The 27,582-nt window shown below is 37.5% G+C and overlaps 1 protein-coding gene across 5 annotated transcripts in view; it reads left to right on the top strand.

Moving 5' to 3' along the window:
- Positions 1–27,582, top strand: part of ush (Zinc finger protein ush) — a 249,280-nt gene that overhangs the window by 93,169 nt on the left and 128,529 nt on the right. For 2 of the 5 annotated variants that reach the window (XM_034978534.2, XM_069500589.1), the window contains exon 1: positions 20,477–20,841. The exons of 2 other annotated variants lie outside the window; for them this stretch is intronic. In XM_034978534.2, coding sequence (XP_034834425.1) covers positions 20,745–20,841 — 97 coding nt within the window. In that variant the 5' untranslated portion in view covers positions 20,477–20,744. Of the gene's footprint in view, positions 1–20,476; positions 20,842–27,582 lie in introns of those variants that run through there. One more of the 5 variants, XM_069500579.1, reaches the window with a different exon arrangement.

Below are 27,582 nucleotides of genomic sequence, written 5' to 3'. Positions count from 1 at the left end.
TCGCCTATCCAGTACCGGTGCCAACGCAAGCGCGTTACATGACGTCACTAAGCCAGGTTTTCTGATATTTCCGACGGGTCGTACATCGGCCTTTAGAATTACATTTCGGCTTTGTAGAGATTTGTCTCTGTCACTCATACCTATATAAATTTTGTCGGTCTCAACGACAGAGACAATGCTCTACAAATCTACTATCTCCTTCTAAAGGTCGATGTATTACTTTCTGCCGCGTACTGTATGCAGTGGTGTTCTACTATGTTATCTAGGTATTACATTGAAGTCGCAATCGTATCGTTCATAATATATAATTTTCGCGTGCACTAGCAATGCCTTCATTTCCATGTCCTATTTCCTAAACGGCCGTTTTACAAGAATACTGCATCGACTGGACAGTTGGTACGAGTCACAAGCGGCGCGGGTAGCGGAGCGGGAGTGATGCAATTACAAATCATCATATAAAATTAATATTTTATTTATTCTTCAATTTCCAGCAACAATGCATTAATTTGGCTAGTTATAACTGGTAAATTGTTACATTCATTTTGAAATTACTGATTGAATTCAAAATGAATTAGTTTAAATTAACCAGGTAGCTTTATCAATTATATTTTGGACAAATAATTTAAATTATAATGGTAAAAGTTTTCATGTCTATGTCTTTCCATTAATTTTGCTTTATTTCTTATAGGTTTAAGGGGTTTATGTAAGATAAGCTGATGCTTGTGTCTTTGTCCGTGTAGGTTCGGTTATTAAAAACTCCGTAGGAACTCTTTAATTTTCTAAATAAATAAAAAGTAGCTTATGTCAACAGGGCTTTAACTCTACCCATGCAAAAATCACATCGAGCCGTTGTGACGTGATTGAAAAACAAACCAATACACCAACAAGTGAACACACTTTTGCATTGTAATATGGATTTTACACAGGGGTTTATAGGCAAACACGTATATACACTCGACGTTTTTAAGTTCATTCAAGCAAAATGAATGCGTGTATGTAACTTTGAACGATTGCTTAATTTTTATCCATATTATGAAGCTTGCTAGCCCGGCATGCGTTTGCAGGGGATTCTGTTTTTAAAATAAAAACGCTACCGCCCATAACTTATACCGGTACTATAGTACATTTTTCGTTTTTAAAAGTGGCAAATTACACACATAAGGAATGTGCAGTTACATTAGAGTATTAACATTTTTATGGGCGATATTTTCGGCGGGACGTAGCTTTGGCAAATTGATGGCCGTTCTCAAAACGACTTAATGTATTTTTTTTACTTTGTAGAGCAATAAATGGATAATTGCAGGCATTTTTCGCTTTAAACGTATCAATGTATTAGTAAAGATTTATAGGAACTTTAAATATGGTACATATATGAAATGCGTTACCTACCAATATGCCTTAAATTTATTGCAAACATTGGCACCGATTCCGTTGTCTTTATCTAAACTAAATTTAGAGTATCTGCATCCTTTTCTTTTTAACAATGCTAAAAAGGTCAACAATAGGTTGATCAACAAATTGAGAACATTAAATTAAATAACTAAAATTATTAATCTATAAGTAGTATAATTTCATCATCATCAGCATCACCAACAACCGATAGACGACACAATGCGTAAACAACAATTATTTTTCAATTTCTTATCATACAAATAGTGTAATTTCTTCTGGAAAATATTTTTTTTGTTAAAAAATTTAAAAACATTTGTCGTTTATGCCTTGTGACGTCATCAATCGCTTTCCGTACAGCGTGACGTTAATAATTAATTATGTAGGTATAATAAAAATCATGATTTTTTAAAAATTATTCTCTTTAATAATGAATTCTAAGCCCACAAACTACCGCTATACAAAAAAATTCACATTATTATATTACTTAAATATTTGTAAATCCGAGGGCAGCTGCACGATTGCGGGAGAATGATAATGAGCTACAATATCACAATCGGAATCATCTCTGATTGGTTATTTGGTTAAGGCTCGCTCACTATTGGCTACAATGCATTGTTGCAACAAGTAACGCACAAATTCAGCCAATCAGAACAATTGAGATTGTAATAATGATTGATGCAGGTTTTAGACAATCGCCTACAGGTTTATATAGCGTCAGTTTTATAATAATCCGTTTCTATTTTTGTTCAACCATTTTACTTTTTCTCTGTATGTTCTAAAATCCCTGGGGCGGGATTTAGGCACATATTTCTAAGCACGGAGGTGCGCGTAGTAAATATCGTGCCGCAATCGGATCGTCTAACTTACGTGCAGCGCGTATCGGCGGCGCTGCGACGTGCCAAAACGTGCCACAACTGGACGCAACGTGCCAATTCCGCGATGAAAACCTGCTGCGCTATTATTGGCACGTTTTATACTATTCGCGATTGGAGGCCTAGGATTTAAATACCATCTTTATATCATTTTATTACTAGCTGATGCTCGCGACTTTGTTCGCGTGGATTTATGTTTTTAAAAATTTCCAGGTCTTTAAAATGTACCCATACAAAAAAAACATATCAATCGGACGTGCGGTGTGGGGACCTCGTGAGTGGGTCCCCGGTGGAGGGTCCGCCGCGGCGGACGTCGCTGGCTGGGTCGCGGTGGTTTGCTTCGGTGTTCCCGTGACGCGCAAGGTTTCCGCTGGGTTTTAGCGAGTATTCCGGTCGCCTCTCGGCCGGCGAGTCACACATACTTACCTTCCCTCCAGTTGGTTGGCTGACTGGTTAGCTGACTGGCTTCCAGGAGGGGGGATGCGAAAACGCATTTACCAGAATTAAAAAAAAAAGTCCCGTCCATGTACTTTTTTTTTAAGAAGTTAAGATTTTACTATTGCTTTTTTTACACAAATTCAGGATGCAAATTATTATTTACGATATCGAACGCGATATAAGAAGTAAGAACCTAATTAACTATCCACTTATAATATTATTATGATAACATCTTATAAGACAACAGCTACAAAAAAAATAAAAACCGACTTCGATACACAAACACTAAAAATTGAAAAATAATTTAATTTATTATCGAATATATTATGTATACAAGAGTTAATATAGTTCCATAATAATACTTTTTGGTGCCGTTAATCGTTAATCTACTGTTTACTAAGCTATTACACTGATCGCGAGCAATTTACTCTTATCCGTTGAGGAGTTCCATTATCTATCTTCGAAGACGTTTATCAGATCTTCACCAAATTTATATGGGACCAACTTTGAAGTATACCTTTTCAAACAAAAAAAGAATTTTCAAAATCGGTCCAGGTGTCTTCGAGTAATCAGGTAACATACATAAAAAAAAAAAAAGATTCCGACGAATTGAGAACCTCCTCCTTTTTTTGAAGTCGGTTAAAAAGTATACCTACGTAAAGTAGGTACCTATACCTAGTTACACAAGTGCTGCATAAACTAGCATAGTTATATTATTATAATATGTATATTATGTGATATTTATAGTGTACCGCTTAGGGCGCCCATTCACGAGCAGTTTCAGCAGATGTCAACGGATATCTCAAGCAGTCATTTGAGTTTTAACAGTGTTTGTCTGTTCTTTTCTTATTACATTGGCAAGAAAAAGATGCAAACACTCTAATATTAAGTTGCCGTCATTATTTTGCAGTAAGTAAATAAAATTAAGTGTACCTACTCTAAAGTTAAGTTAGAGAATCAGTACCTACCATTGTTATTAGTCTAATAAAGCAACGAAAGTAATAAAAAAATAATGTATTTTAATGAAAATATTAAAATAAGTACGTGAATTTTTTATTTGCTATTCTATATTCTTTCCATGTAAACTTTAAACTTAATTTGAAACTCAAATAGGTCTCTATTTAAAAACTACTTATTATAATTTTATTAGTAGTCCGGGTTCAACGAAAGAATCCCGCTTTTTTACTCAAATGATTTCAAAATCCTGTTTTCCTAGAAAACCTTAGCAGCTGCTCGTGTACGGCCGCCCTTATTCTTAAACAGAAAACAAAACTAGACGCCAGCTGATAACTGCCAGTCGTTAAGATGACTGAGATAAGATGGCGGAGATAAAGCCAAGGATAATGTTGTATATCATTAGATACAGTATATATTTTATTATGTCTAGTCTAGAAGTAGGTATATTGTGAGTTCTCTATTATGTTTCTTTGTTCGTGGAAGGTCAGTTAAGTCAGTTACATTTTTATACCGCAACGTGAACCTGCCCTATGTCCGTTATCTGCGACTAATGACGTGCGGTTTCTTACTTCCCTATCAGCTCGTCTTCCTGACCAGGGTATATTCATGACGCCTCGTGTACGGCCGCCCTTATTCTCAAACAGAAAACAAAACTAGATGCCAGCTGATAACTGCCAGTCGTTAAGATGACAGAGATAAGATGTTGGAGATAAAGCCAAGGATAATGTTGTTGTATATCACTATATACAGACTATGTTTCTAGTCTGGAGGCATGTCGTGAGTTCTCTATTATGTTTGTTTGTACGTGGAAGGTCAATTACGAAACCTAGATCTCAGTTAGTTATTTTTACGTAAACTTCTAAGTATAGAAAGATCATTCGACGTGGGCAAAATTCTAACAAAAATCTCGTAATTAGTTAGATCCCGGGAACGCAACTCTAAATTCGGAGTTATGTGCCTTTTAAGCTTTACAAAAAATCACTTCATTTTATTACTACAGGTCCAAGACCATATTAATATTATAAGTATCACTTGAACATCGTGAGGAAACCTGCAGTTCTCCATAATGTTCTCAAAGGTGTGTAGTCGGCCAATCCGCACTGGAGCAGACTATCCATACTAATCCATACTAATATTATAAATGCGAAAGTGTGTCTGCTAGCTTTTCACGACTCAACCGTTCAACCGATTTTGACGAAATTTGGTACAGAGATAGCTTGCATCCCGGAGAAGGACATAGGCTACTTTTTATCCCGGAAATTTGAAGAGTTCCCACAGGATTTTTAAAAACCTAAATCCACGCGGACGAAGTTGCGGGCATCATCTAGTGGCTAATAAATCATTCTCATTCTGAGAGGAGACGCGAGTGCTCAGGTTTGGGCCCGCGGTGAGTTGACCATGATGATGATGATGATGAAAGAAAAGGTTGGGAATCTCTGCAAAATAAAACCACCAATAATAAAACCAGCGAAATGGCTTATAAAGTTTATAAACACCCACAGATAGCATATTAAAAATTCGTTACACTTATAAAGATGACGCGACATTCTTTATAAGAGCACGCCATACTTGGACACCACTGATACACTTAACTCACCACTGATACATAAAACGTAAACTAATTGAAAAATCCTATTACTTACAATGTAAAGGAGTATTTAAATGATAATAAGCAAGCTTGGAAATGAGTTGCTTAACTTGGCTTTGTGATAGTTCTAATAAGTTTAATTTATGATTTTGTAAAGTGGTGATAATAAAAAGAATACCCGGCTGAGTTTGTTGTGGGCTCTTCTCAGACCTGGGCGCATTTGGAAACCTCGTAGCTTTAGTTTTAAGTTTGCGTAATAATTATCACCGCTATATCTTACAAATCCAACAACTGACAATCGAAAAGAGTACCTAATTTATTTCCTATTTTGAATAAATCATTTGACTTTGACTTGGACTCAAGATATTTAGTCTTTCCTGTGAGGTGTTCAAAATTTATAAGCCTTCGAAAAAAATATTATTCTTTTCATCAAGAGCGCTCACAATACTGTATTTTTGCAAGAGTAGGTACAAATACACTTTTATAATTTAAAAGTGTAGTACCTATTAATTGTAGTTATGATATTGACATTCACTTTTTTTTATATCGTGTAACAAAGAATTATATCTTTTAACAAGGGAAAACGAGTTATTACCAACATCGAGTAAATGTAACAATTAATCTCAATCAGAGATTCTCAGTAAGATGACTTACGGAAAGGCGCTTATTCTACACGACATGCAATTAGAATTTTTAAATTTAAAACTATAGATTAAGTCATATTTTTAGTGCTAATAATTATGCATGTTGGTAAAACATTTTTGCTGGAAAACACAACACAATACAACAGTTTTTACATCTCACTGTAAAAATGTTTCTGCAAATAAAGAATAATAGAATTTATAAAAAGATGTTCAATGTAATTACCAATAGGTACTCTATCCACGGGCTTTCTCTGTTATGTAATTCCAAACAAATGATATAGACAAAAATCTTAGTGGACTTTAACCATTTTGAGGCGCCAACCAATCACAAACATGTATTCAAAAAAAATCGAAATTCAATCTCAAAATATGGTTTCTTTTGTGATTATACATACTAACTTCTTTCCGTGGATAGTCAGAACTTAACGGAATGTGTATTGTAAGGATCTAACTATCGTTGGTATTTTAATATCAACGTTAACAACATTTGTACCGGCCATCCAGATCCCAATCTCCTGATCCGAGAACAATATTATCGGCTGAAACAAAAAATAAATCTAACAAAAACCACCGACGGCCCCACAATGGACAAACAAATGGGTGTGACAGAGATAAAAAATGTAAAAAAGAGCTACCGATGTGTTACCGGCCACCTATGCTACAGATTACAATCTCCTTTTTGTAATACATTGCTCCCTTAATACGTGTAAAGGATTCGGTGGTTTGTGTTTAACAAGCAATGGCAAGCAATTATATTAATAAGGTTTTTTCATGTGTGTGCGCATTCTTGTTAAAGCATGATGGTGTTGTACCTATTGATGTTCCTGTTTTATTAGTAGTTTTAGAGCTATTCTAGTGGCACGTTCTTTTAAAGTGCAAGTAGTAAAGGAAAATAGTTTTTTGAAATTGCGTGCGTGTTTGCGTGTTTGAAAAATCATAAAACATGACAAATAAGGTACCTGGCACCCACTTGTGATCTGTGCTAGTACTTACCAGATAATTTATTGCCATAGATACTTTTGTTGTTACTGCTAACAGTCCCTTGGATGAAATACTAACAGCCCTTCGAGTTCACAGAAGTTTTTTAAGAGTTCATATATCTACTAATAGATAGTAGGTAGGTATAGTGTTACTGTAAAATCTCAAACTACAGCGAATCCTAGGATTTTCCAGTAAAACCTAAGATTTACCAAGTGTCAATGGTAAAAGACCACAGATAACGGAAACAACCATTGGGGCTGATTCTCTTGTACACAATCTCTAAACTAAACTAAAATGGCACGTCTAAGTCTATTGCTATCCCTTTCATAATGTTGCTTGTGGAAAAGGATAGCACTAGATTTAGACCTGTTAATTTAGTTAAGTTTAGAGATAGTGTACAAGAGAATCGGCCCCAATATCTGTGTAAAAGACCGAACTGATAATATGTGATGATAGTTAATTTTAGATTTTACTAGTCTCCATTCAAAAATCTTAACCTTTAAGATTTATTAAGTAAATGACACGCTTCAAAAGTTCGAATAATAATACACCCGCGGGGTGATTACGTAAAACGTTGCAGTAGCGACAGCAACGCGACAGCAGTAACAATGCGACAGTTCATTGGCTGTCTCTCTTCTTTTTCTTCTTATTTTGCTTTGTGGTTATTGGTGTCTCTCTCTAGCCGGACTTTTGACACCCCGCGCGCCGATCGAAATTTGAGCACAGCGACTCCACGCAGTCTTGGTTTCCCTAACTCTTCTTCTTATGTTTCTTGTACCTAAAGTGCGAAGTCATAAGTCTACTTTCCGTAGGTACATTGTAACAATAATGTAAACAAACAGCATCGATGCATCTCGTAGGAGCAACAGTTCTGGTAACGCGATACCAGGGTATCAGAATACAGAAGGCACGTTGGGTGGGCGCTGGCTTGGACTCATTTGTTTCTCCCACCGCTACCACAATACGCTGCGTGTGTGTAATGTGATTCTGTTCATAACTATCTGATCTACTGATCATACTGATCTATCAACGCACAGCTCAAACTACTGGACGGATCGGGCTGAAATTTGGCATACAGATAGCTATTATGACGTAGGCATCCGCTAAGAAAGGATTTTTGAAAATTTTACCCCTAAGAGGGTGAAAAAGAGGTTTGAAATTTGTGTAGTCCACGCGCACGAAGTAGCGAGCATAAGCTAGTTCGTCTAATATGTCTCGTCTCCACTTTTATTCTCTCCTCTTGTTAACTCCGATGTTATAGAATGATTGAGCATCTGTATAGTAACGCGATACTAGGATATCATAAAACAGTAAGCAACCTACGGCCGTCCTTTTGCTAAAAAGCGACAAATCCTAAAAGTAGTGAGCCAAAAAACATAAGAATTCAGAAAATCTGATGTTTAAAAAAAAGTATTTTTTACAGGCAAGTGGCAACAGAGATACTTTTCTCCATCTCCATTGTACCGCCATCCAAGATGAGGATCAGTACTGGTAACGCGATACCAGGGTTTCAGTACACAGCAGGCGCTCTGGGTGGGCGCTGGCCTGCGGCTCATTTGTCACTGCGGCTACCACGATACGCCACCCTTTGTGTGGCGCGATGGCTATCGAACAATGCCTTACGCCTGTTTCTACATTTAAACTGGTTAACACATTTGTTACTGAGTCTCCGAGCTCGGGGCGTAAGACTTCATTGAGGGCAGAATCACTGGACTGCTATTTAAGGGTTGGATTACCCGGCTGAGTTTGTTGTGGGCTCTTCTCAGACATGGGCGCGTTTGGAGTCCTCGTAGTTCGCGTAAAAATTATACTCTATATCATCTTACAAATGCAAAAACCGACTATCAAAAAGTGTAATTTATTACCTACTAGCTGATGCCAGCGACTTCATCCGCGTGAAATTAGGTTTTCAAAAATCCCTTGGGAACCCCTTGATTTTCCGGGATAAATAGTAGCCTATGTCCTTACCCGGGATGCAAGCTGTATCTGTACCAAATTTCGTCAAAATCGGTTGAACCGTTGAGCCGTGAAAAGCTAGCAGACAGACAGACAGACACACTTTCCCATTTATAATATTAGTATGGATTTTGAATAAACCATTTGATTTGATTTGTATTTGAATAATGTAATTTTTTTGTATGATTCTGTTGGTAGTTCAATAAAAACAAAATAAAAGTTACAGGTGCGTGCCCGGGATCGAACCCCCAACCTCCCGAGTAGGAAGGCGGACGTCCATCACGGCTCTAGGTTATAGGTCTATATTTCTTTAGGATATGTATAAGTTTCGCAAATTGCTATTGCGCTGGAACCATGTCTCATTAACATCGAAATGACGTCATTTTGACGTCAGCCGAAATAAAAATATACCATCAGCTCGAAACTTCAGTCTAGTGCTGACTTCACTAAAATGGCGGCCACGCGCATTAGCAATTTGCGGGACTTATGCCACAAAATATCTTTTTCGCAATCACGCCACAAAGTTGCTATCTTTATAGAAATTGCGCTACAAAATACTGCACACTCGATTACACCCATTGTTGTGCAAGAAAAATGTTTGACTATCACGTGCAGAGATAGGTTGTATGCAGAAGCGTCTCTAGCCCTTGTGGCGCCCTTGTGCAACCAGTACCCTGGCGCCCTCTAGTCTAGTAGGAGCAGGGTCAAAATGGAATACTAACAATTATTTTTTCAAACGGAAATTCGGATGCAAATGGTGCAATTTTAAATGATGATTTTAAATGATGACGGCGTCGGCCATAACACGAGCGCAGGGTCTTTGAGAGCGCCGGCATCGACGCATCTTTGGAGGTGTCGCATTAGAGGGCGCTCGGCGCCCCCTTAGACCCGGCGCCCGTGTGCGCCGCACACCCTGCACCACAGGTAAAGACGCCTCTGGTTGTATGGCAGAGCAAGATTCGTGACCGGCGATATTATCCCGGCGACCATACACGCCACAAGAACACCTATTTACTTTAAGTTTACATCATTTGCGTAGAAGAGGTTAAATTAAAATTAATATTCAGTCAAAGTTAAAGTCAAATAATTTATTCATACCTAGCTAAGCTCGCGACTTCTTCCGCGTGGACTACACAAATTTCAAATCCCTATTTTACCCACTCAGGGGTTGAATTTTCAAAAATCCTTTCTTAGCGGATGCCTACGTCATAAAAGCTACCTGCATGCCAAATTTCAGCCCGGTCCGTCCAGTAGTTTGAGCTGTGCGTTGATAGATCAATCAGTCAGTCAGTCAGTCAGTCAGTCACCTTTTCCTTTTATATATTTAGATAGAAGATAGATAATACTAGATGATACCCGCAACTTCGTCCGCCTGGATTTAGGTTTTTAAAAATCCCGTATGAACTCTTTGATTTTCCGGGATAAGAAGCCCATTCCTTCCAAAAATGCAAGCTATCCCTGTAAATTTCATCAAAATCGGTTGAACGGATGGGCCGTGAAAGGCTAGCGGACAGACAGACATCAAAACATCAAAATTCATGCTAAATTTCAGCCCGATCCGTACAGTAGTTTGAGCTGTGCGTTGATAGATCAGTCAGTTACCTTTTTCCTTTTATATTTATTAAGATGATAATGCCTGTGGACTGTGTTGCTGTATTGCAAGCTCAATAACATCATAATACCTTTAATAAAATAATAATTAATTCATGGATAAGCGTTACATCAATAAATACCTACTGCAATTTCGTAGGAAAACCGCAAAGTATGACTAGAATCACAATATAACATAGGGATACTTGCCATTCGTTTTACTTGTCCGATAACCTTTTCAATTCATATTATACCATACTGTACAAGCAATTGCAGCCTAGTGCATTGCTGGAGCGAATCAAATCCAAGTTTTTTTATCATTTACATAGTCTTCGACTGCATAATATGCTTTTTCTATTCTGTAGAATGTTCTCGAAAGCGTGTAAAGCACTTGACCGCGCCGCGCCGAGAATAGTTGAGGCCACCACGCCGCGGCGTGGCAGCCTCAACTCTTCTTATTCTGACCCGTACTCAGTAGTGGCCCGACGCGACGTGGCGATTGGTTGAAGAGAATCGCAAAGTGCCTCTTTTGCTTTTCTTAAATAGCTACTTCGGAAACCGTCCAACCTAAATGGCTCAGTTCATCTTCCAAGCTACTAAAAAAGCTCCGTCGTTAGCTGCATAATATCTTCCATCACGATTCTAATAGTTTTATTAACGCATAATAATGAACTACCGATAGCGCCATGTAATATCAAGTAAAGTATAAAACAACGCCGATGACGCGCTCCAAAAGTGGACTAACCCGTTATTATAAAAATCTTAATATATAAAAGGAAAAGGTCTGACTGACTGATCTATCACTGCACAGCTCAAACTACTAGACAGATCGTGCTGAAATTTGGCATGCAGATAGCTATTACAACGTAGACGTCCGCTAAGAAAGGATTTTTGAAAATTAAACCCCTAACGGGGTAAAACAGGGGTTTGAAATTTGCGTAGTCCACCCGGACGAAGTCGCGAGCGTAAGCTAGATTAAATATAATCTTTCAGGGCCCTTGTCATTCTATCGTATGACTTACCTACGTAGGGTATCTAAAGATGATTATCTCGAAATTCAGGACTTGTCTAGGGTGATCTATTTGTTCTGAAGAGTTCCAATTTTCACCATTGTTAGCAATTGGGTAAACCAGCAAAGGGATACGGTGTTGGTCTATCTAGATGAATTAGTCAGTCCAACGCATATTTATAAATGTTTGCAAATTTTTGATAGCCAGTGTGGTGTAATAAATAAATGATCTATGTAATTAAAACTTAAAGAACCAGGACGAAATTCTAACAATGTGAGTTTATGTCTATTTTCTGTATGCCTGACTTCGATCGCGTTGAATAAGGTTGTATGAAAATTCCTTGAGAAATTCTTTGATTTTTTCGGAAAAAATGTAGGTAACCTATGTCCGCATCCGAGATGCAAACTATAATTGAAAATTGGATAAACCGATGGGCCGTGAAAAGGTAACAAACAGAGAGACATTTTCCATTGATAAAATGAGTATGGATAAATTACTTTGTGAAAAATGCAAAAACGTGTGATTCACCGAACCGAATTCTAAAATTGTGATTTTATGCCCGATTTCTTGTGTTTACCATTCTTGGGATTGGGCCACTTTAACATCGGAGCCTTGAACATCCCATTCATTATGTGTAACACGTTTACACCTGCCGGTGATTTGCTATTTATGAAGTGGGAGATAATTATTGATACGTCTTTTTAAATTACTCCTGTTTTATCTATGTGCATCAAAATGGTCGTATATTTTTAGCGTTTGACCGCGAATTATTAGTTGATGGCAGTTCATTTTATTCATTTATTTTTAAATAGATGACAAAGTTGGCTTTGGCTGCGATCTCACCTGGTGGTGAGTGAGGAATGACGATGCAGTCTAAAATAGAAATCATCCCTATCGAGTCGGTTTAAGGAATCTCCTTCAGCCGTAAGACTCGATAGGGACCAATTTCATGCGTTGATAGATCAGTCAGTCAGCCAGTCAGTCAGCTTTTCCTCTATAAAATAAAGAATTATAGATTCAGCAATTGACAATCAAAATGGTACAATGGTACCCAATTTGAATAAATGATTTGACTTTGACTTTGAATTCAGCCGGCAGGCGGCAAGGCATTTATATTGAAAATAAAAACAATAAGTATACTCCATGTTGAATCAGCAGCACTGCCAAGATTGGCAGAGTATCAGATCAGGCAAGAGGCAGGGTTCAAGGAATCTCCTTCGGCCGTAAGACTCGATCGGGACCAATTTCGCAAAAACTACACAACGCGATACGTTGTACTGATCGCTGATAGCCTGCGTGTACAGACAACAAAAAATACATACTTATTTATGTATAAAAAAATCCTATAATATGATTTTTGCTCAGAAAATGCTCATTTCAGAAACCCAATCCGAACCAACGAAGTCTTGTATACTCGTTCAAAAACTAATATTTGTGACTGTGGTTTTCTAGATTTCTATAAAAATGTGCACTTAGTTTTAAAGTTACACGGATTCAAAGATTTACATATAAATCTAAGCTGTGTAACTTTGAAGCAACTAGTTGCAACAATGCATTTTAACTTGGAATTTCAACTATGTAAGGGTGCAAGCTTAGCCTAGTGGTTAGGACGTCCGCCTTCTAATCGGAGGTCGGGACTTGGGCGGTTCTATCCCGGGCACGCACCTCTAACTTTTCGGGGTTATGTGTGTTTTAATTACCTAATTAAATATCACTTGTTTTAACGGCGAAGGAAAACATCGTGACGAAACCTGCCTGAGAGTTCTCCATAATTTTCTCAAAGGTGTGTGAAGTCGGCCAATCCGCACATGGCCAGCGTGGTAGACTACGGCCAAAACCCTTCTCACTCTGAGAGGAGACCCGTTCTCTGTAATGAGCCGGCGATGGGTTGATCATGATGATCAAGTGTTTTACCTTAGCGATGCCTCGCGGTTCAAAAGTAAAATGGCGAGGCGGGAATTAGAATAGTTTCTTGTACTTACTTGTTCCATATTTGATCCGTATTGACATACCCAATGACGAGTGCATTTTTTTGCTGTCCGTCCACACACGGGCGTATCGTACCATCTAATATTATTCTGAGAACGACCTTAATAAGTCACTACAGAATGTTATCTATTCCATTTTATCGGGCCGCGATAAGCATCTCTATCCAATTAGCTCCACAATGCAATATGGGCCGTCGCTATTATGACGGAACATACTCTGGATATTGTGATCCGACCGCTCGATGCGCCGTTGTTTCAGAAAAAACCACTTTATACTGTACCGGGATGCAGAGTTATTCTATTTATTTTTATTTTATTTATTAGGAACACACACAATACATTAATTTAACACAAACTACGACACTTATAGACAAACACAGGCTGATAAATGTATCTATAAAATGTGTACCCAGCATTTGCAAAATATCTAGACAAATAAAAAGAACTTAACTAACTACTTAACTAAACAATTAATAATTAAGTTACTTAGGAGATGAACCCACCGTAAAATGATAAGAGCTTTTTTTTGAATGCAGTAGCTGAGTCATGAAATATGTCGATGCCAGGTATCTTTTTTGATATTTCGTTAAATTTTGCACATATACGCATAATTGGGGCTTGATTTCCTAGATGAGATTTGGTGAAAGGTATATGGAAGATTTTTGGGGATATAAAACTGCGGGAGTTGAAGCCTAACTAACTAAACACGTTCTTATATATATCATCATCATCAACCGATAGACGTCCACCGCTGGACATAGGTTTCTTGTAGGGTCATACGCCACGGTCTTGCGCCGCCTGAATCCAGCGGCTCCCTGAGACTCGTCTGATGTCGTCCGTCCACCTAGTGGAGGGTCTTCCAACGAGTCTTCTGGTGCGAGGTCGCCATTCCAGCACCTTGAGACCCCAGCGTCTATCGGTTTTACGAACTATATGCCCTGCCCTGCCTATTGCCACTTCAGCTTCGTAACCCGTTGAGCTATGTCGGTTACTCTAGTTCTCCTACGGATCTCCTCATTTCTGATTTGATCATGTAGAGAAAATCTAAGCATAGCTCTCTCCATCGCCCGCTGAGTGACTCTGAGCTTATCTAACACCATACCAGACCATCAATAAGAGTAATTTATTACCTATTTTGAATAAATCATTTGACTTTGACTTTGACTTTATAATATACCTACTACTAGCTTATGCCCGCGACTTCATAAATTTCAAATCCCTATTTTACCCCCTTGGGTGTTGAATTTGCGAAAATCCTTTCTTAGCGGATGTCTACGTGATTATAGCTATGTGCATGCCAAATTTCAGCCCGATCCATCCAGTAGTTTGGGCTGTGCGTTGATAGATTAGTCTGTAAGTCAGTCAGTCACCTTTTCCTTTTATATATAGATGTTTTTTTCATGTACCAAAGTGTACATGAAAAATATCTACATATATTCCGTCAGTCAGATCAGTGTTTTCCATTTGCTTCGATTGTTGTAGTTGCGTGCCCGGGATTGAACCCCGACCTCTCGAATGAAGGCGAACGTCTTAACCACAAGGTTATCAAGCCTCTAACATTCCCTAGCACCACAGCAATCTAAAAGCACGGAAGCCGGCATCCATACCTCAAATTCATAAGGCAGATAGTCTTGGCGCCACCTACATCTCTCGCTGATAACAGAACATAAATCAAGGGTACTCAGCTGATAAGACGCCCTTCTGATAACGAATTAATAAGATTTCCACTCTTTCTAATGGACTCTTAATGCGGGACAGCTTTGTTACGTTTTTATTGCCCTTTTAAAACTATAATTTTGGTTGTATATGGGTATGTCTTGGTTGTTTATACTTGTACCTACCTTGCAGGGTTTTAGGGAATACTGTGATAATAATTTTATTCAGATCCTTGAACACTGAACTTTCAATTATTTCTGTGTCTTTGAGTCTTTTTAGAGAGCAACCGCCGAGTTTCTTGTTGGTTCTTCTCGGTAGAAAAGGCATTCCGAACCAGTGGTAGATGCATCCGACTATTCGAAAGTACTTGTAAAAGTTTATTTGAATAAAAAAGATTTTTTTTATTTTTATTTTATTTTAGTTTTTACCAAAGAGAAAAAGCTCATATATAGTACTAGCGACCCGCCCCAGCTTCGCATGGGTGGCAGTGTAGACACTTATGTAGTGTCACTTCCATACTAATATTATAAATGCAACCACCGCCGTGTCTCGTTTTGTTGCGCGTAATATTTGTTAATTTTCGATGGAAGCTTGATTTCTTCCGATATTTTGTTCAAATATCGTCATATTTTAACAAATTAACACAAACCAATATTAAACTATACCCATAAACCTTCCTCTTGAATCACTCTATCTATTAGTGCAAACCGCAATAAAATCCGTTGCGTGGCTTAAAAGATCTACGCGTTCATACATACAGACAGCGGGAAGCGACTTTATTTTATACTATGTAGAGATTTTAAAATTTCGTAGGGAGGTACGCTTTCGTGTGTGACGCGTAGCGGGTAGCGACAGTGGTTTTTAATCCATACTAATATTATAAATGCCAAAGTGTGTCTGTCTGTCTGTCTGCTAGCTTTTCACGGCCCAACCGTTTAACCGATTTCGATGAAATTTGGTACAGAGATAGCTTGTACCCCGGGGAAGGACTACTTTTGATCCCGGAAAATCAAAGAGTTCCCACAGGATTTTTAAAAACCTAAATCCACGCGAACGAAGTCGCGGGCATCATCTAGTTTAAAAATATACTTCCCGTCCCGTAGACCCGTCAAAGGAATCAAAGCCTATACTTCCCGTTGACCTGCAATCATGAAAGGCAAGAAGCAATGTCTTATAGCACAAGTAAAGGGAAAATCCAAAAACTACCTATTTATATTCGGGCGAAAGACTGGCTTCTCATAGCACAGGGAATCCTAGTTTGGGGGCCAGGAACTTTGCATTGCTACTACCAGGGTTATGTATATATACCTTGTAAATGTTTATTAAATGTTTATCAAATAATGAGGTTAATAAAAAGTTTGTCATTTGTGGTTACATCACAAAAAAATTATTAAGTGTTATCTCTTGTACGATGGTACGGAACTCTTCGTTTGCGAGTCTGACTCGCACTTAACTGCTTTCTTTTTATTTAAGCGGATGTGGCGGTGTAGCATAGGTCTACGATTAGCGTAGACGCACGTACCTACTCAGTAGTGACAAATAATTATATTAGCTCAAAAACTTGCTCCAGCTCCGTTGATCTTGATATGAGCGCCATGGAAACCCACCCTTACCTACCCATGTCGAGGGTAGGCAGATATGGCAGATACATTGATAAGCATCGATCGACGCGCTATCGGCGATCGCGAATGAAACGGGCCGTATCGATGTAAACTCGTCCGATTATTGTGTTTTCCATTTCTGTTTCGATTAACTTTAATGTACTCTATAGCCATACATCTCAATATTATATTTTTGAGATTGGTTTAAAATTTACTGTTTTTCTAGGGATGGAAAAGGTTTCAAAGAAAACTTATTTTGCGCATAAAAATAGGTCGTTAATTCTTGTTTGGTGCAAGTTGTGCTTTCAAAAAAGTATTATTATATAGTTTTACAAATGCCTATAAAAAACCAAAAATAAATTAATCTATCTAGTTTAAAAAATTTAAAAATACGACTGTCCTGCCAAAAAATGAAGTAAAGATTTATTCACATTTGAAAATGGTGCCCATCCAGCCGCCATATTGATTTTTTTCAAAAAAATTATAGCCACTGTCACTTAGGATAATGTAAGGATTCTAACGATACCCCAAATCTGTTTAGGTGTTTAGAAGTTTTAGGGGGATTGAGAAACTTACATACATATATTCTGAAAATATAACACTTCTTTTTTGAACAGTCGTGTAAAAATGTATGCAGCTGCCCGAAACTGATTTCGATTTTAGATAAAATTATGTTTGTAATTACTTATTTATTCTTTTATCGTAAGAAATAATCTAACGTGCGATGAAACTATTAGATAGAATAAATTAGAAAATGTAATATAAATTAGGGTATTTGCATTTTTCCATACTATGCTTCACCAGTAACTATGTAAAGGAATCTAATAAATAATTTAATTTTTCACCTACTTCTTTTTTCTGTAAGTAGGTAAACTAGGTAGTTTCAATTTTAAACTTTGCAAACATATAAATAGCTTACTAGATTTTACTAGTGCCTTTAAATCGTCAAAATAATCTATCATTTTAAAAGTATTAGAAAATATTTAGAAATTTTATTAGAAAATATAATAGCAAAACATGTTCAGAACAAAGAATAGTAAAGAGCGAATGAGTCTCACATGTGAGATGTCGATCAGATCGCGCCGGGCACCTGTCCCATATCTGGTCATCATAACGTTGCAACTTGCAGCTATCGAGTAACATAATAGCAAAACATGTTTAGAAATAAGAGTAGTAAAGAGCGAATGAGTCTCGCATGCGGCGAGCATCTGTCTCATATCTGGTCATCATAACGTTGCAGCTATCGAGAAATATAATAGCAAAACATGTTTAGAACAAAGAGTAGTAAAGAGCGAATGAGTCTCGCATGTGAGATGTCGATCGGCGGGCACCTGTGCCATATCTGGTAATCATAACGTGGCAGCTATCGCGGCATCGCTGTCGGCCCCTATCTAACTATTATTACATTATGCTAGCTAGTTTTTATTTTAGGATGACTGTTATGGAAACATTCTATATTTTATTTTTTGAAGCAACTTTTTTTAAACTTCTTTGTCAAACTCAAAGTCAAAGCCACCTTATTCAAAATACATTGTAGGTACACTCTTTGATCGTCTATTGTTGAATTTGTAAATTTAAATATCTTACATGACCATTAATTAACATCAATTGTATCAATTATAGAGACTACCTACTTAAAGACTTTTTGAACTCCTCAGCCCTGATACTCTGAAGAATTGCATTCCTAAATCGTGGTAATCCCACAGGATTTTTAAAGAATCGTGCATTTAAATGTTTTTACGAAGTTTGGTACTCAGATAACTTGCATCTCGGGAACGGGCTACTATACGGATAGACTACTTTTTGTCCTGGAAAATCAAAAGTTCCCACGGGATTTTTAAAAACCTAAATCCACGCGGGTGAAGCCGAGGGCATCAGGTAGTGGCAATCTAAGGCAGCAGATGTTTTACCAAGGACATTGCAATGTTCTTATCTCAAACGCATTCTAAAACCATTTTTTAAATTAACTTAGTCCTTGATAGCAGACAGCTGGAAACGAGAATATATCGATGTGTCAAGAGCTAAAATCGATTAGATAGATGCTGTCCGAGCGATTGCGAGTTTCCCGCGGCTCAATCGATTCAGAATCGAGTATTTGTCGATCGTTCATCGAGATAACAGCGAGAAGTGGCTCGGAGTGTGCTAGATCCGTATCAGTTCAGGAATTTCATACAAAATTATCTTCAATGCGTTGTTTCATTGACAATAATTGTACTTGTTTGGATTAGTCTAATGCCATTTCCTGTATATTCTGTCTTTTTCTGTGCAATACATTGTGATAAGGAAGGCTGTATTTTTTTAATCGAATACAAAAAACCTTTCATATGATTACCCCACTTGATATAGTTATCTTACTTTGAAAATTGAAAATACTAATTATTAGTTCTTGACCACAATTTAATTTTTTTGTGTGTGATGTAACCGCAAATATACGGTTTTCAGATTTTTTCCCCTGTCTGCTATTCGACCTACCTACCTGCCAAATTTCATGATTCTAAGTCAAAAGGAAGTACCCTGTAAGTATCTTGACAGACCGAAGGGTTCCATTTTTTTTTTCAGGTACGGAACCCTAAAAATCTCATACTTAACCATACATCGTCTCCAAATTCAAAACAAAAGTGACAGCGTTCTTCGCCGAGAATATCGAAATATCGCCCGAAGATACGACTTTTATCGCGGTGTTCTTAGGGTTCCGTATTTATTTGAATTTCTATATGCGTAATTTAGTTTATGCGAATATCGCTATAACAGCGGAGACCTTTTCAATGCGTCTTTTAATGCATTGATTAAATCTTGGTCATATCAAAGGAACTATTAGGTATTATGTGGTCATATACTCCATATTGCATTTGTTATAATTATTATGACCTCCAACCATAACTATTAAAAAATAACCGTTTTTGTAAAAAAAATTACTGGTTAACTAAGTTTGTTTATACAAACCTGCCTGTCCTGTCCCTGTCATTCAAATATGTCTTGTCAAAGTTAATCGGGTATCGTTTTTCGTCGTGAATTCCGCATGCATCCGTATCGAAATATCGCCCGTAGATACGACTTTTATGGTGGACAGCTTTTTTGTTTGACATTTTACACAAGTACCTATATTTTAAGTTTAAACAGCGCGATCCGATCAGAAATGTTATCTACTAATTTCATGGTCAATGCTTTGGTCATGGCTTTGGTCACTGGGTTTCTCATGACAAACCCAATATGGTGAAACTCTACGACAGAAAATACACCATGAGCATTTTATTAATGAGACAGCTACGACCTTTGAAAGATCAGCGTAGAGGGCTAAAAATCGTAATACCCAACTCCTGGTCTCGGCGTAGTCGGGTATCGTTTTTCGCTGTGAATTCCACGTCCGTATCGAAATATCGCCCGTAGTTACGACTTTTATGGCGAGCAGCTTTTTTATTTGACATTTTATACAAGTTCATTCAAATAGTGCGATACGATCGAAGACGTTATCTATTAATGCCATGGTGAATGCCTTGGCCAAGGCCTTGGTCATTCCCTTTCTCATAATAATCGCAATATGGTAGAACCCCGTGACCCAAGATACATACTTATGAGCATTTAATTTGTCAAAAACTAATTTGAAAGGTACGGCCTATGAGGGAACTGGCGTAAAGTGCTAAAAATCAAAATACACAACTCCTTCTAGTCTCAGCGTAGTCGGGTATCGTTTTTCGCCGTGAATTCCGCATCCGTATCGAAATATCGCCCGTAGATACGACTTTTATGGCTGGCAGCTTTTTTATTTGACATTTTATACAAGTTTATTCAAACAGCGCGATACGATCGGCGACGTTATCTTTCAATGCAACGTTACCGCGAGCTGGGGCTCGATAGGATCTGGGGCCATTGCTAGTTAAACCAACCTGATAAGGGATCGGGTGTCGCTGTGTGCGTGCCACATCCGCACGTCGGCTTCACTTGTGTGCGGAGAGGGGAGCTGTACCGTACGCCAGCCAGTCACTAAAATTACGCGGCAAAAGAATGACGCCGCAAACCAAAAGTTGTGCTCTGCGTTAAAAAGTTGTTGTGTTGTGTTTTTGGACGTTTGTGATGTTATTGTGGTTGAGTTATTTGAGGCAGTTGGAGCTAGCCTGCGCCGGTGCGGCCGCCCTGCCGCCAGGCGGCGCTGTCGGCGGGAAAACAATGTGTATGTGGGACTTCACTTCTTATTGTTTACAACCCCTTGTTTTTGTTAGGAATTATACTTTATATGCATATTATAACCTGAATTTGGCCCTCGTGGTTTAGTTTAAATACTAGTAGGTACTAGTATAAAGTAGCTTGGTTCACTGTCGGCGCAGTTTTCCTTGTTTACAAGTTTCAACCCCTTATTTTTGCTGTCTCTGATGTCGATTTCAAAGTCAAAGGTCAAAATATGATTTATTCAAAATAGGCAAAATGGGTAATATATTACCTACTCTTTTCTATTTTCAGTTGTTGGATTTGTAAGATATTAGTGGTGATAATTATTACGCAAACTTAAAACTAAAGCTACGAGGGTTCCAAACGCGCCCAGGTCTGAGAAGAGCCCACAACAAACTCAGGATAAAGTTTATAAGTAAACTTTATAGTTAGTTCGTTTATTAAAATTTTTCGTTCCGGTTTCCAGCCGGCATTATTGTTCTAAATTTTATTACACTTAATTAGGTATAATTAGTGTTTGTTTATTTTGCACATAGATCTACATTTTATAGATAAGTATTTAGTTAAGTGGGGTAAGATCTTGAACTAATTAAGAAAACAATTTAATTTTACCTAACTTACAATAGGTATAAAAACTTAATTCATATTAAATACTAGCTTATGCTGGCGACTTCGTTCGCATGGACTACAAAAATTTCAAACCCCTATTTCACCCTCTTAGGGGTTGAATTTTCAAAAATCCTTTCTTAGCGGATGCCTACGTCATAATAGCTATCGGCATGCCAAATTTCAGCCCGATCCGTCCAGTAGTTTGAGCTGTGCGTTGATAGATCAGTCAATCAGTCACCTTTTCGTTTTATCTATATTTAGATGTAGAGTTACCTTAATAGGTATATATAGGAGTCAGGTGTTAATTACATTATTTTATTGCTCTTTAAATGAAATATTTATAAAATAAACGTTAATATAGGTATAATGCATATTTCTTAACAGAGAGCGGACCCATTATATTATTAAACTAGCGTATTTTCGCGAATTCGTCCACGTGGACTTCACAATTTTCAAACCCCCTATTTCACCCCTTAGGGGTTAGCTTCGCCACCCTCTGAGTTAGGTCGGTTATTCTGGTTCGGATTTCCTCATTTCTGATTTGATCTCATTGAGTAACTGGACCTGGCAACTGATGGCCGCTGGATTCAGGCGGCGCAAGACCGTGGCGTGTGGAAGTCCCTACAAGAGACCTATGCCCAGCAGTGGACGTCTATCGGTTGTTGATGATGATGATGATGAAGTTTTACCTAACTAACGTTTAAGCAGTGTAACGTTATATAAACAATGTTATTTATGTTAACGACTCGACATTCGGAGGATCGCGATAAGAGTAATGATTCAAAGTTTTTTATCTTGTTTGTCTTCCTGATATATCAACCTACCTACTAGCTAACCACTACTTAGAACCATTACATAAAGGAACTGAGCTAAGTCCTACGACTTTATAGATAAAACTAGCTTATGCCCGCGACTTCCGCTTGAATAACACAAATTTCAAACCCCTAAAACCCCTTTAGGGATTGAATTTTCAAAAATCCTTTCTTAGCGGTTGTCTACTTTCATTTCCGGGATAAAAAGTAGCCTCTGTGTTAATCCAGGGTATAATCTATCTCCAATCCGAATTTCAGCCAAATCCATCCAGTAGTTTTTGCGTGATTGAGTAACAAACATCCAAACATCCACACTTTCACATTTATAATATTAATATATAATATAAAATATTAGGATTAAACTAGCTAATGCTCACGACTTTGTCCGCGTGGACTACACAAATTTCAAACCCCTTTTTCACCCCCTTAGAGGTTGAATTTTCAAAAATCCTTTCTTAGCGTATGTCTACGCCTTAATAGCTATCTGCATGCCAAATTTCAGCCCGATCCGTCCAGTAGTTTGAGCTGTGCGTTGATAAATCGGTTAATCAGTAAGCTTTTCCTTTTATATATATAGAAGAGAAGAGATATGGGTAGTGATGCTGCACGCAGAACTTTGAATTAAGACCGTTGACAAGTAGGATCGAGGCCTTACGACTTACTATACTGCTAGATAAATATACAGATATAAATGCTTATTTATCGTTGTCTGTTGTCGGTGCTGATAAAAAATGACGTGTGCGTTGTGAATGGGGACTCGAGATGTGCTGATAGGGCTTGGGGGGGAGGGAGGGACGGGAGGGTGGGGGGGACGTTATCGCGCGCCGAGATTTCACGTTCATTATCACAGATCGAGGGTGTTGCATTGTTGAGACAGTTTACATACCTATTACATATCACAGTGAGGTACAGACGGTGATTCCTGGTTTTATACATGTCGTACCTTAACAAAAAAAAACCGGCCAAGTGTGAGTCAGGCTCGCGCAATGAGGGTTCCGTACAACAGTCGTATTTTTTCGACATTTTGCGCGATAATTCAAAAACTATGATGCATAAAAATAAATAAAAATCTGTTTTAGAATGCACAAGTAAAGCCCTTTGATGTGATACCCCACTTGATATAGTTATCTTACTTCGAAAATTGAAAATACTACTTATGAGTTTATGACCACAATTTAAATTTTTTTGTGTGATGTAACCACAAATTCACAGTTTTCAGATTTTTCCCCTAAAGCCAGCTATAAAATCCACCTACCAGCCAAATTTTATGATTCTAGATCAACGGGAAGTACCCTGTAGGTTTCTTGACAGACCGACAGACAGACAACAAAGTGATCCTATAAGGGTTCCGTTTTTCCTTTTGAGGTACGGAACCCTAAAAATAGTAAAGCGCGAGTCGAACTCGCAACGAAGGGTTCCCACCATCGCACAAGAAATGACACAATTTTATATTTTTTTAATTTTCCTGGCAGCCATTTTGAATTTTTTATCACATTTTGTTAAAAAATAAAATATACCTACACATTCTGTGAAATATTTACAACTTTCTACCTATTACGGTTCACGAAATACAGTCCGCTATCAGACAGACGGACGGACAGTGGAGGCAACTCTGTAAGAGTGCACTCCACTCGATAACCTATCGTATCGTATTGTGACTACGCCCACAGTTCAGGCAAATCATTATATTTCCACTCTCTACATTATTTTGCTCTCGCAACAAGTACTATTTTATTGAGTAACATATAAATCTGCTTCTTCGAAGTAGGAAATGCGCTAAGCAAAATTACCTAGACTAAAAACTATAATAATATTTAATTGATGCATAATAAAACAATTAGCATATACTTAAATAAACAATAATGCATACTCTTTGGTATGTAAATTTTATATATTTAAAACTAAAATAAATTTACGTTTTTTTTCTATGAAGAAAAATGCTCTAGAGTTATTCAACCTTAGATTATAACTACTTAGATTAGGAATTTTTATTTGATCAAAATTTAGATATTTTTCATTTGTAAACAAAGAACGACTATTAAAGACTAAAACTTGCCCTATGAATTCAAAATACCTACCTAAAATGTGGAATACTAATCCGATTATGATGGAAAATTTACTCATGAATATGACTAAAGCCATAGACTATGTAGACTTTTCATATCATTTTTCGAAGGGTTTCACCATAGTCTGCTACGCTGTTCAAGTGCGGATTGGTAGGCTTCACCACCTTCGAGAACACTAAAGACAACTCTCAGGCATGCAGGATTCCTCACGATGTTTTCCTTCTCCGTTAAAGCAATGATAACTACTTAAGTGATCGGAAAATGCTCGCGGAAACCCTAACTTATGCTTAAATTGATGTTAATTTTGTCCCATCTATAACTAATTAAAAAAAAGAATATTAGCCATGTTAAATAACTAACATTCCCCTTTCCTCTCCAGTTGGAGTACGCTTCGCTTTCAACTAAGCGTTAAGTGTTAGGAGTAGACCACGACGATAGTTTAACGGGCGGGGTTTGAACCGTCGACTTTTCATTCCACTTCTTTATCTGTTGAAATATTGAGGCTCAAACTAATAGATAGTATATTTTATTATCTTTGGCATTATAGACGACTATATTTGGTGCTATTATACAAGTCTTCTGGCAGAAGCCATTGAGATCTCTATCGGGTCTTGGATTTACATGAAGACGAGATAAATCGTGATAACTATCTAGACTTCCAATGAGATTCGTGTCTTCCTTTGATTTATTAATTGAGCCAAAAAAATCGAAATCGTCTGGCGCCATTAACACGTCACGCTGGTGTTACATAAAGTGTTGGGTTTGATTTCCGGCAAGAACAGATTGAAATGATCTTGAAATGATTCTCATTAGCTACTACCAAAATGAGTGTTGCAGAGAAGAGCAACTAATTCAGCAGTTAGGTACTCTTTTCAAATGTAAATTATTTTGTAAGTAACCAGAACGCTAACAAAAACTTGGCGTCATTGTTCTCTCTAGCACAACGCGCAACGCGCAATGTATAGCGCGCAAAAATCGGGTCAATGCCCCACCTATGACGCGGCATTGAATCCGAGTGGCCTACTTTTGCAACGTTCGTTGATATCTAGCGTCAGTCACATGTTTTACTTGCAATATTTTTAACCTACTTAAACTAAACCAGAAAAACTGTTTCAGTTATAACTTGGCCATTTGCGTGGGTGGGGGATCTGACTCCGAACTAGATTACCTGTGTCTAGGATGTCATTTCCATTTCCGATGCGGTTTGCGGCTGATATGACGGGGAGACTTTGGGAACTTGATTTGTTCGTCTAACAGTTGAACCAAATTTTTGTGGACATAGCTTTACCTACACTATGATCGCATCTTAATTATTAATGCCAGCGTCATCGGTCATTTAGATTGATATCTGTATAAATATACAATTATGAAATGTTCTTAGATCTTATCTGGGCAGAGATATGGCACCTTCGAATGTATTTTAGAGCACATAGCGGCTTTTATGTTGTTTTAATTAAATTTTAATACATAAAACTAAAAATAGAACCAAGTTTTCAACCATTAATAATACTTGAATTTATCATAATTAAGATGTAGCATTTTTTGTAAAAGAACTTCATATTCTTTGTCAACGTGCAGTTTAACGCGTAAAATTACGCGACATTTTCACTTTTCTGCTGAGCTAAGTCGAGGGTTCCGTACCTCAAAAGGAAAAACGGAACCTTTATAGGATCACTTTGTTGTCTGTCTGTCTGTCTGTCTGTCGGTAGGTCAAGAAACCTACAGGGTACTTCCCGTTGACCTAGAATCATGAAATTTGGCAGGTAGGTAGATCTTATAGCTGACATTTGGGGAAAAATCTGATAACCGTGAATTTAGGGTTAGATCACACAAAAAAAATTAAATTGTGGTCATGAACTAATAATTAGTATTTTCAACTTTCGAAGCTAGTGACAATATCAAGTGGGGTATCATAATATGAAAGGTCTTCACCTGCACATTCTAAAACAGATTTTTATTTATTTTTATGCATCACAATTTTTGAGTTATCATGCAAAATGTCGAAAAAATGCGACTGAATTACGGAACCCTCGTTGCGCGAGCCTGACTCGCACTTGGCCGGTTTTGTTTGTATAATAGCTCTTGCCGTTACGACATACTGCGCGAGTGTTTTGACCGCCAAGAGAGCTGAGTTGAGCTAGAACACAGAATCATACATCGATTGTACGTTACTTGAGCGAGAAAATAGTCAATAGTTACTCGCTTCCTCGTCCGCGATCAGACAAGTTACTCTGCTTAGGTACTGATTTGTGAAATAAGTTTTAGTTAGGCTTAAAAGGCTTAGTTAGGCTGAATTGAGCTAAGACTTTTTAAAAGTACCCCTTTTTATCTAATAATGGTAGGTATTTGATAAGTTATTGGTGAAACATAGGGGAGGTGGGGGAAGACTGTTATTATGCCGATAGAGCCCGTATGTGGTACGGTGATAACAAATGAGTTATCTGCCTATGTAGGTTACACGAAATTTTATGTATCGCTTAGCTAATTTATATTTGACAAGTTTGCGCTTGACTGCGATATCAGAAAGCTTTTCGAGAAAAATTCATTACTGGATTACCTATTTGGTACCTACTACTACCGGTACACCGGCCTACCCCGATTGCTACCTCAACCTGTCGCGAAATATATCTATAAGGTATCTATATTTTAAATAAATACTCAAATTACGATTTTAAAACCTGTCCGATAACTTCGTTAAATTCACGACAAAAAATTGCATTTTTCTAATATGTGACATCACATTTAATTTAATCTAAGATTAGAATATGGTCTCAGGTACCAATACCTATATTTTTATTCGTTTTTTGTCTCGATGTTAGTGATATTAATCTGAGGACTGGTGATTAAAATAATATGTTTGCTTGTCAGTTTCTTTAAACCTACCTGATAATCACTGCAAACTAACATGTTTCATAAAACACTGATTAGGTACTAAAATACCCATAACCAAAATTCAACTAAGTATAAGTCCCGCAAATTGTTATTGCACTGGAACTATTTATTTTTATTTTTATTATTCATGTACCAAAAATTGTAGTTACAAAGTAATAATAAACTATGTCTCATAAACTCGAAATGACGAATGATCCTTTACGTAAATGTACATTGGTGTTTACAATAACCAAGAGTTTAATTATTAAACCAATGTTAACAAAAAACTTTTATAACCGAGTCAACATAAATAGAACAGAAATAAAAAACTTAAAAAAAATTAATCCATTCCAATCTAAAAATCCGATCAACATAAAAAGATGTTGG

This window comes from Maniola hyperantus, chromosome 1, assembly GCF_902806685.2.
Source record: "Maniola hyperantus chromosome 1, iAphHyp1.2, whole genome shotgun sequence".
Taxonomy (NCBI): domain Eukaryota; kingdom Metazoa; phylum Arthropoda; class Insecta; order Lepidoptera; family Nymphalidae; genus Maniola; species Maniola hyperantus.
Note: the sequence above shows the minus strand (reverse complement) of the source record. Positions and strands in the feature narration are given on the sequence as shown.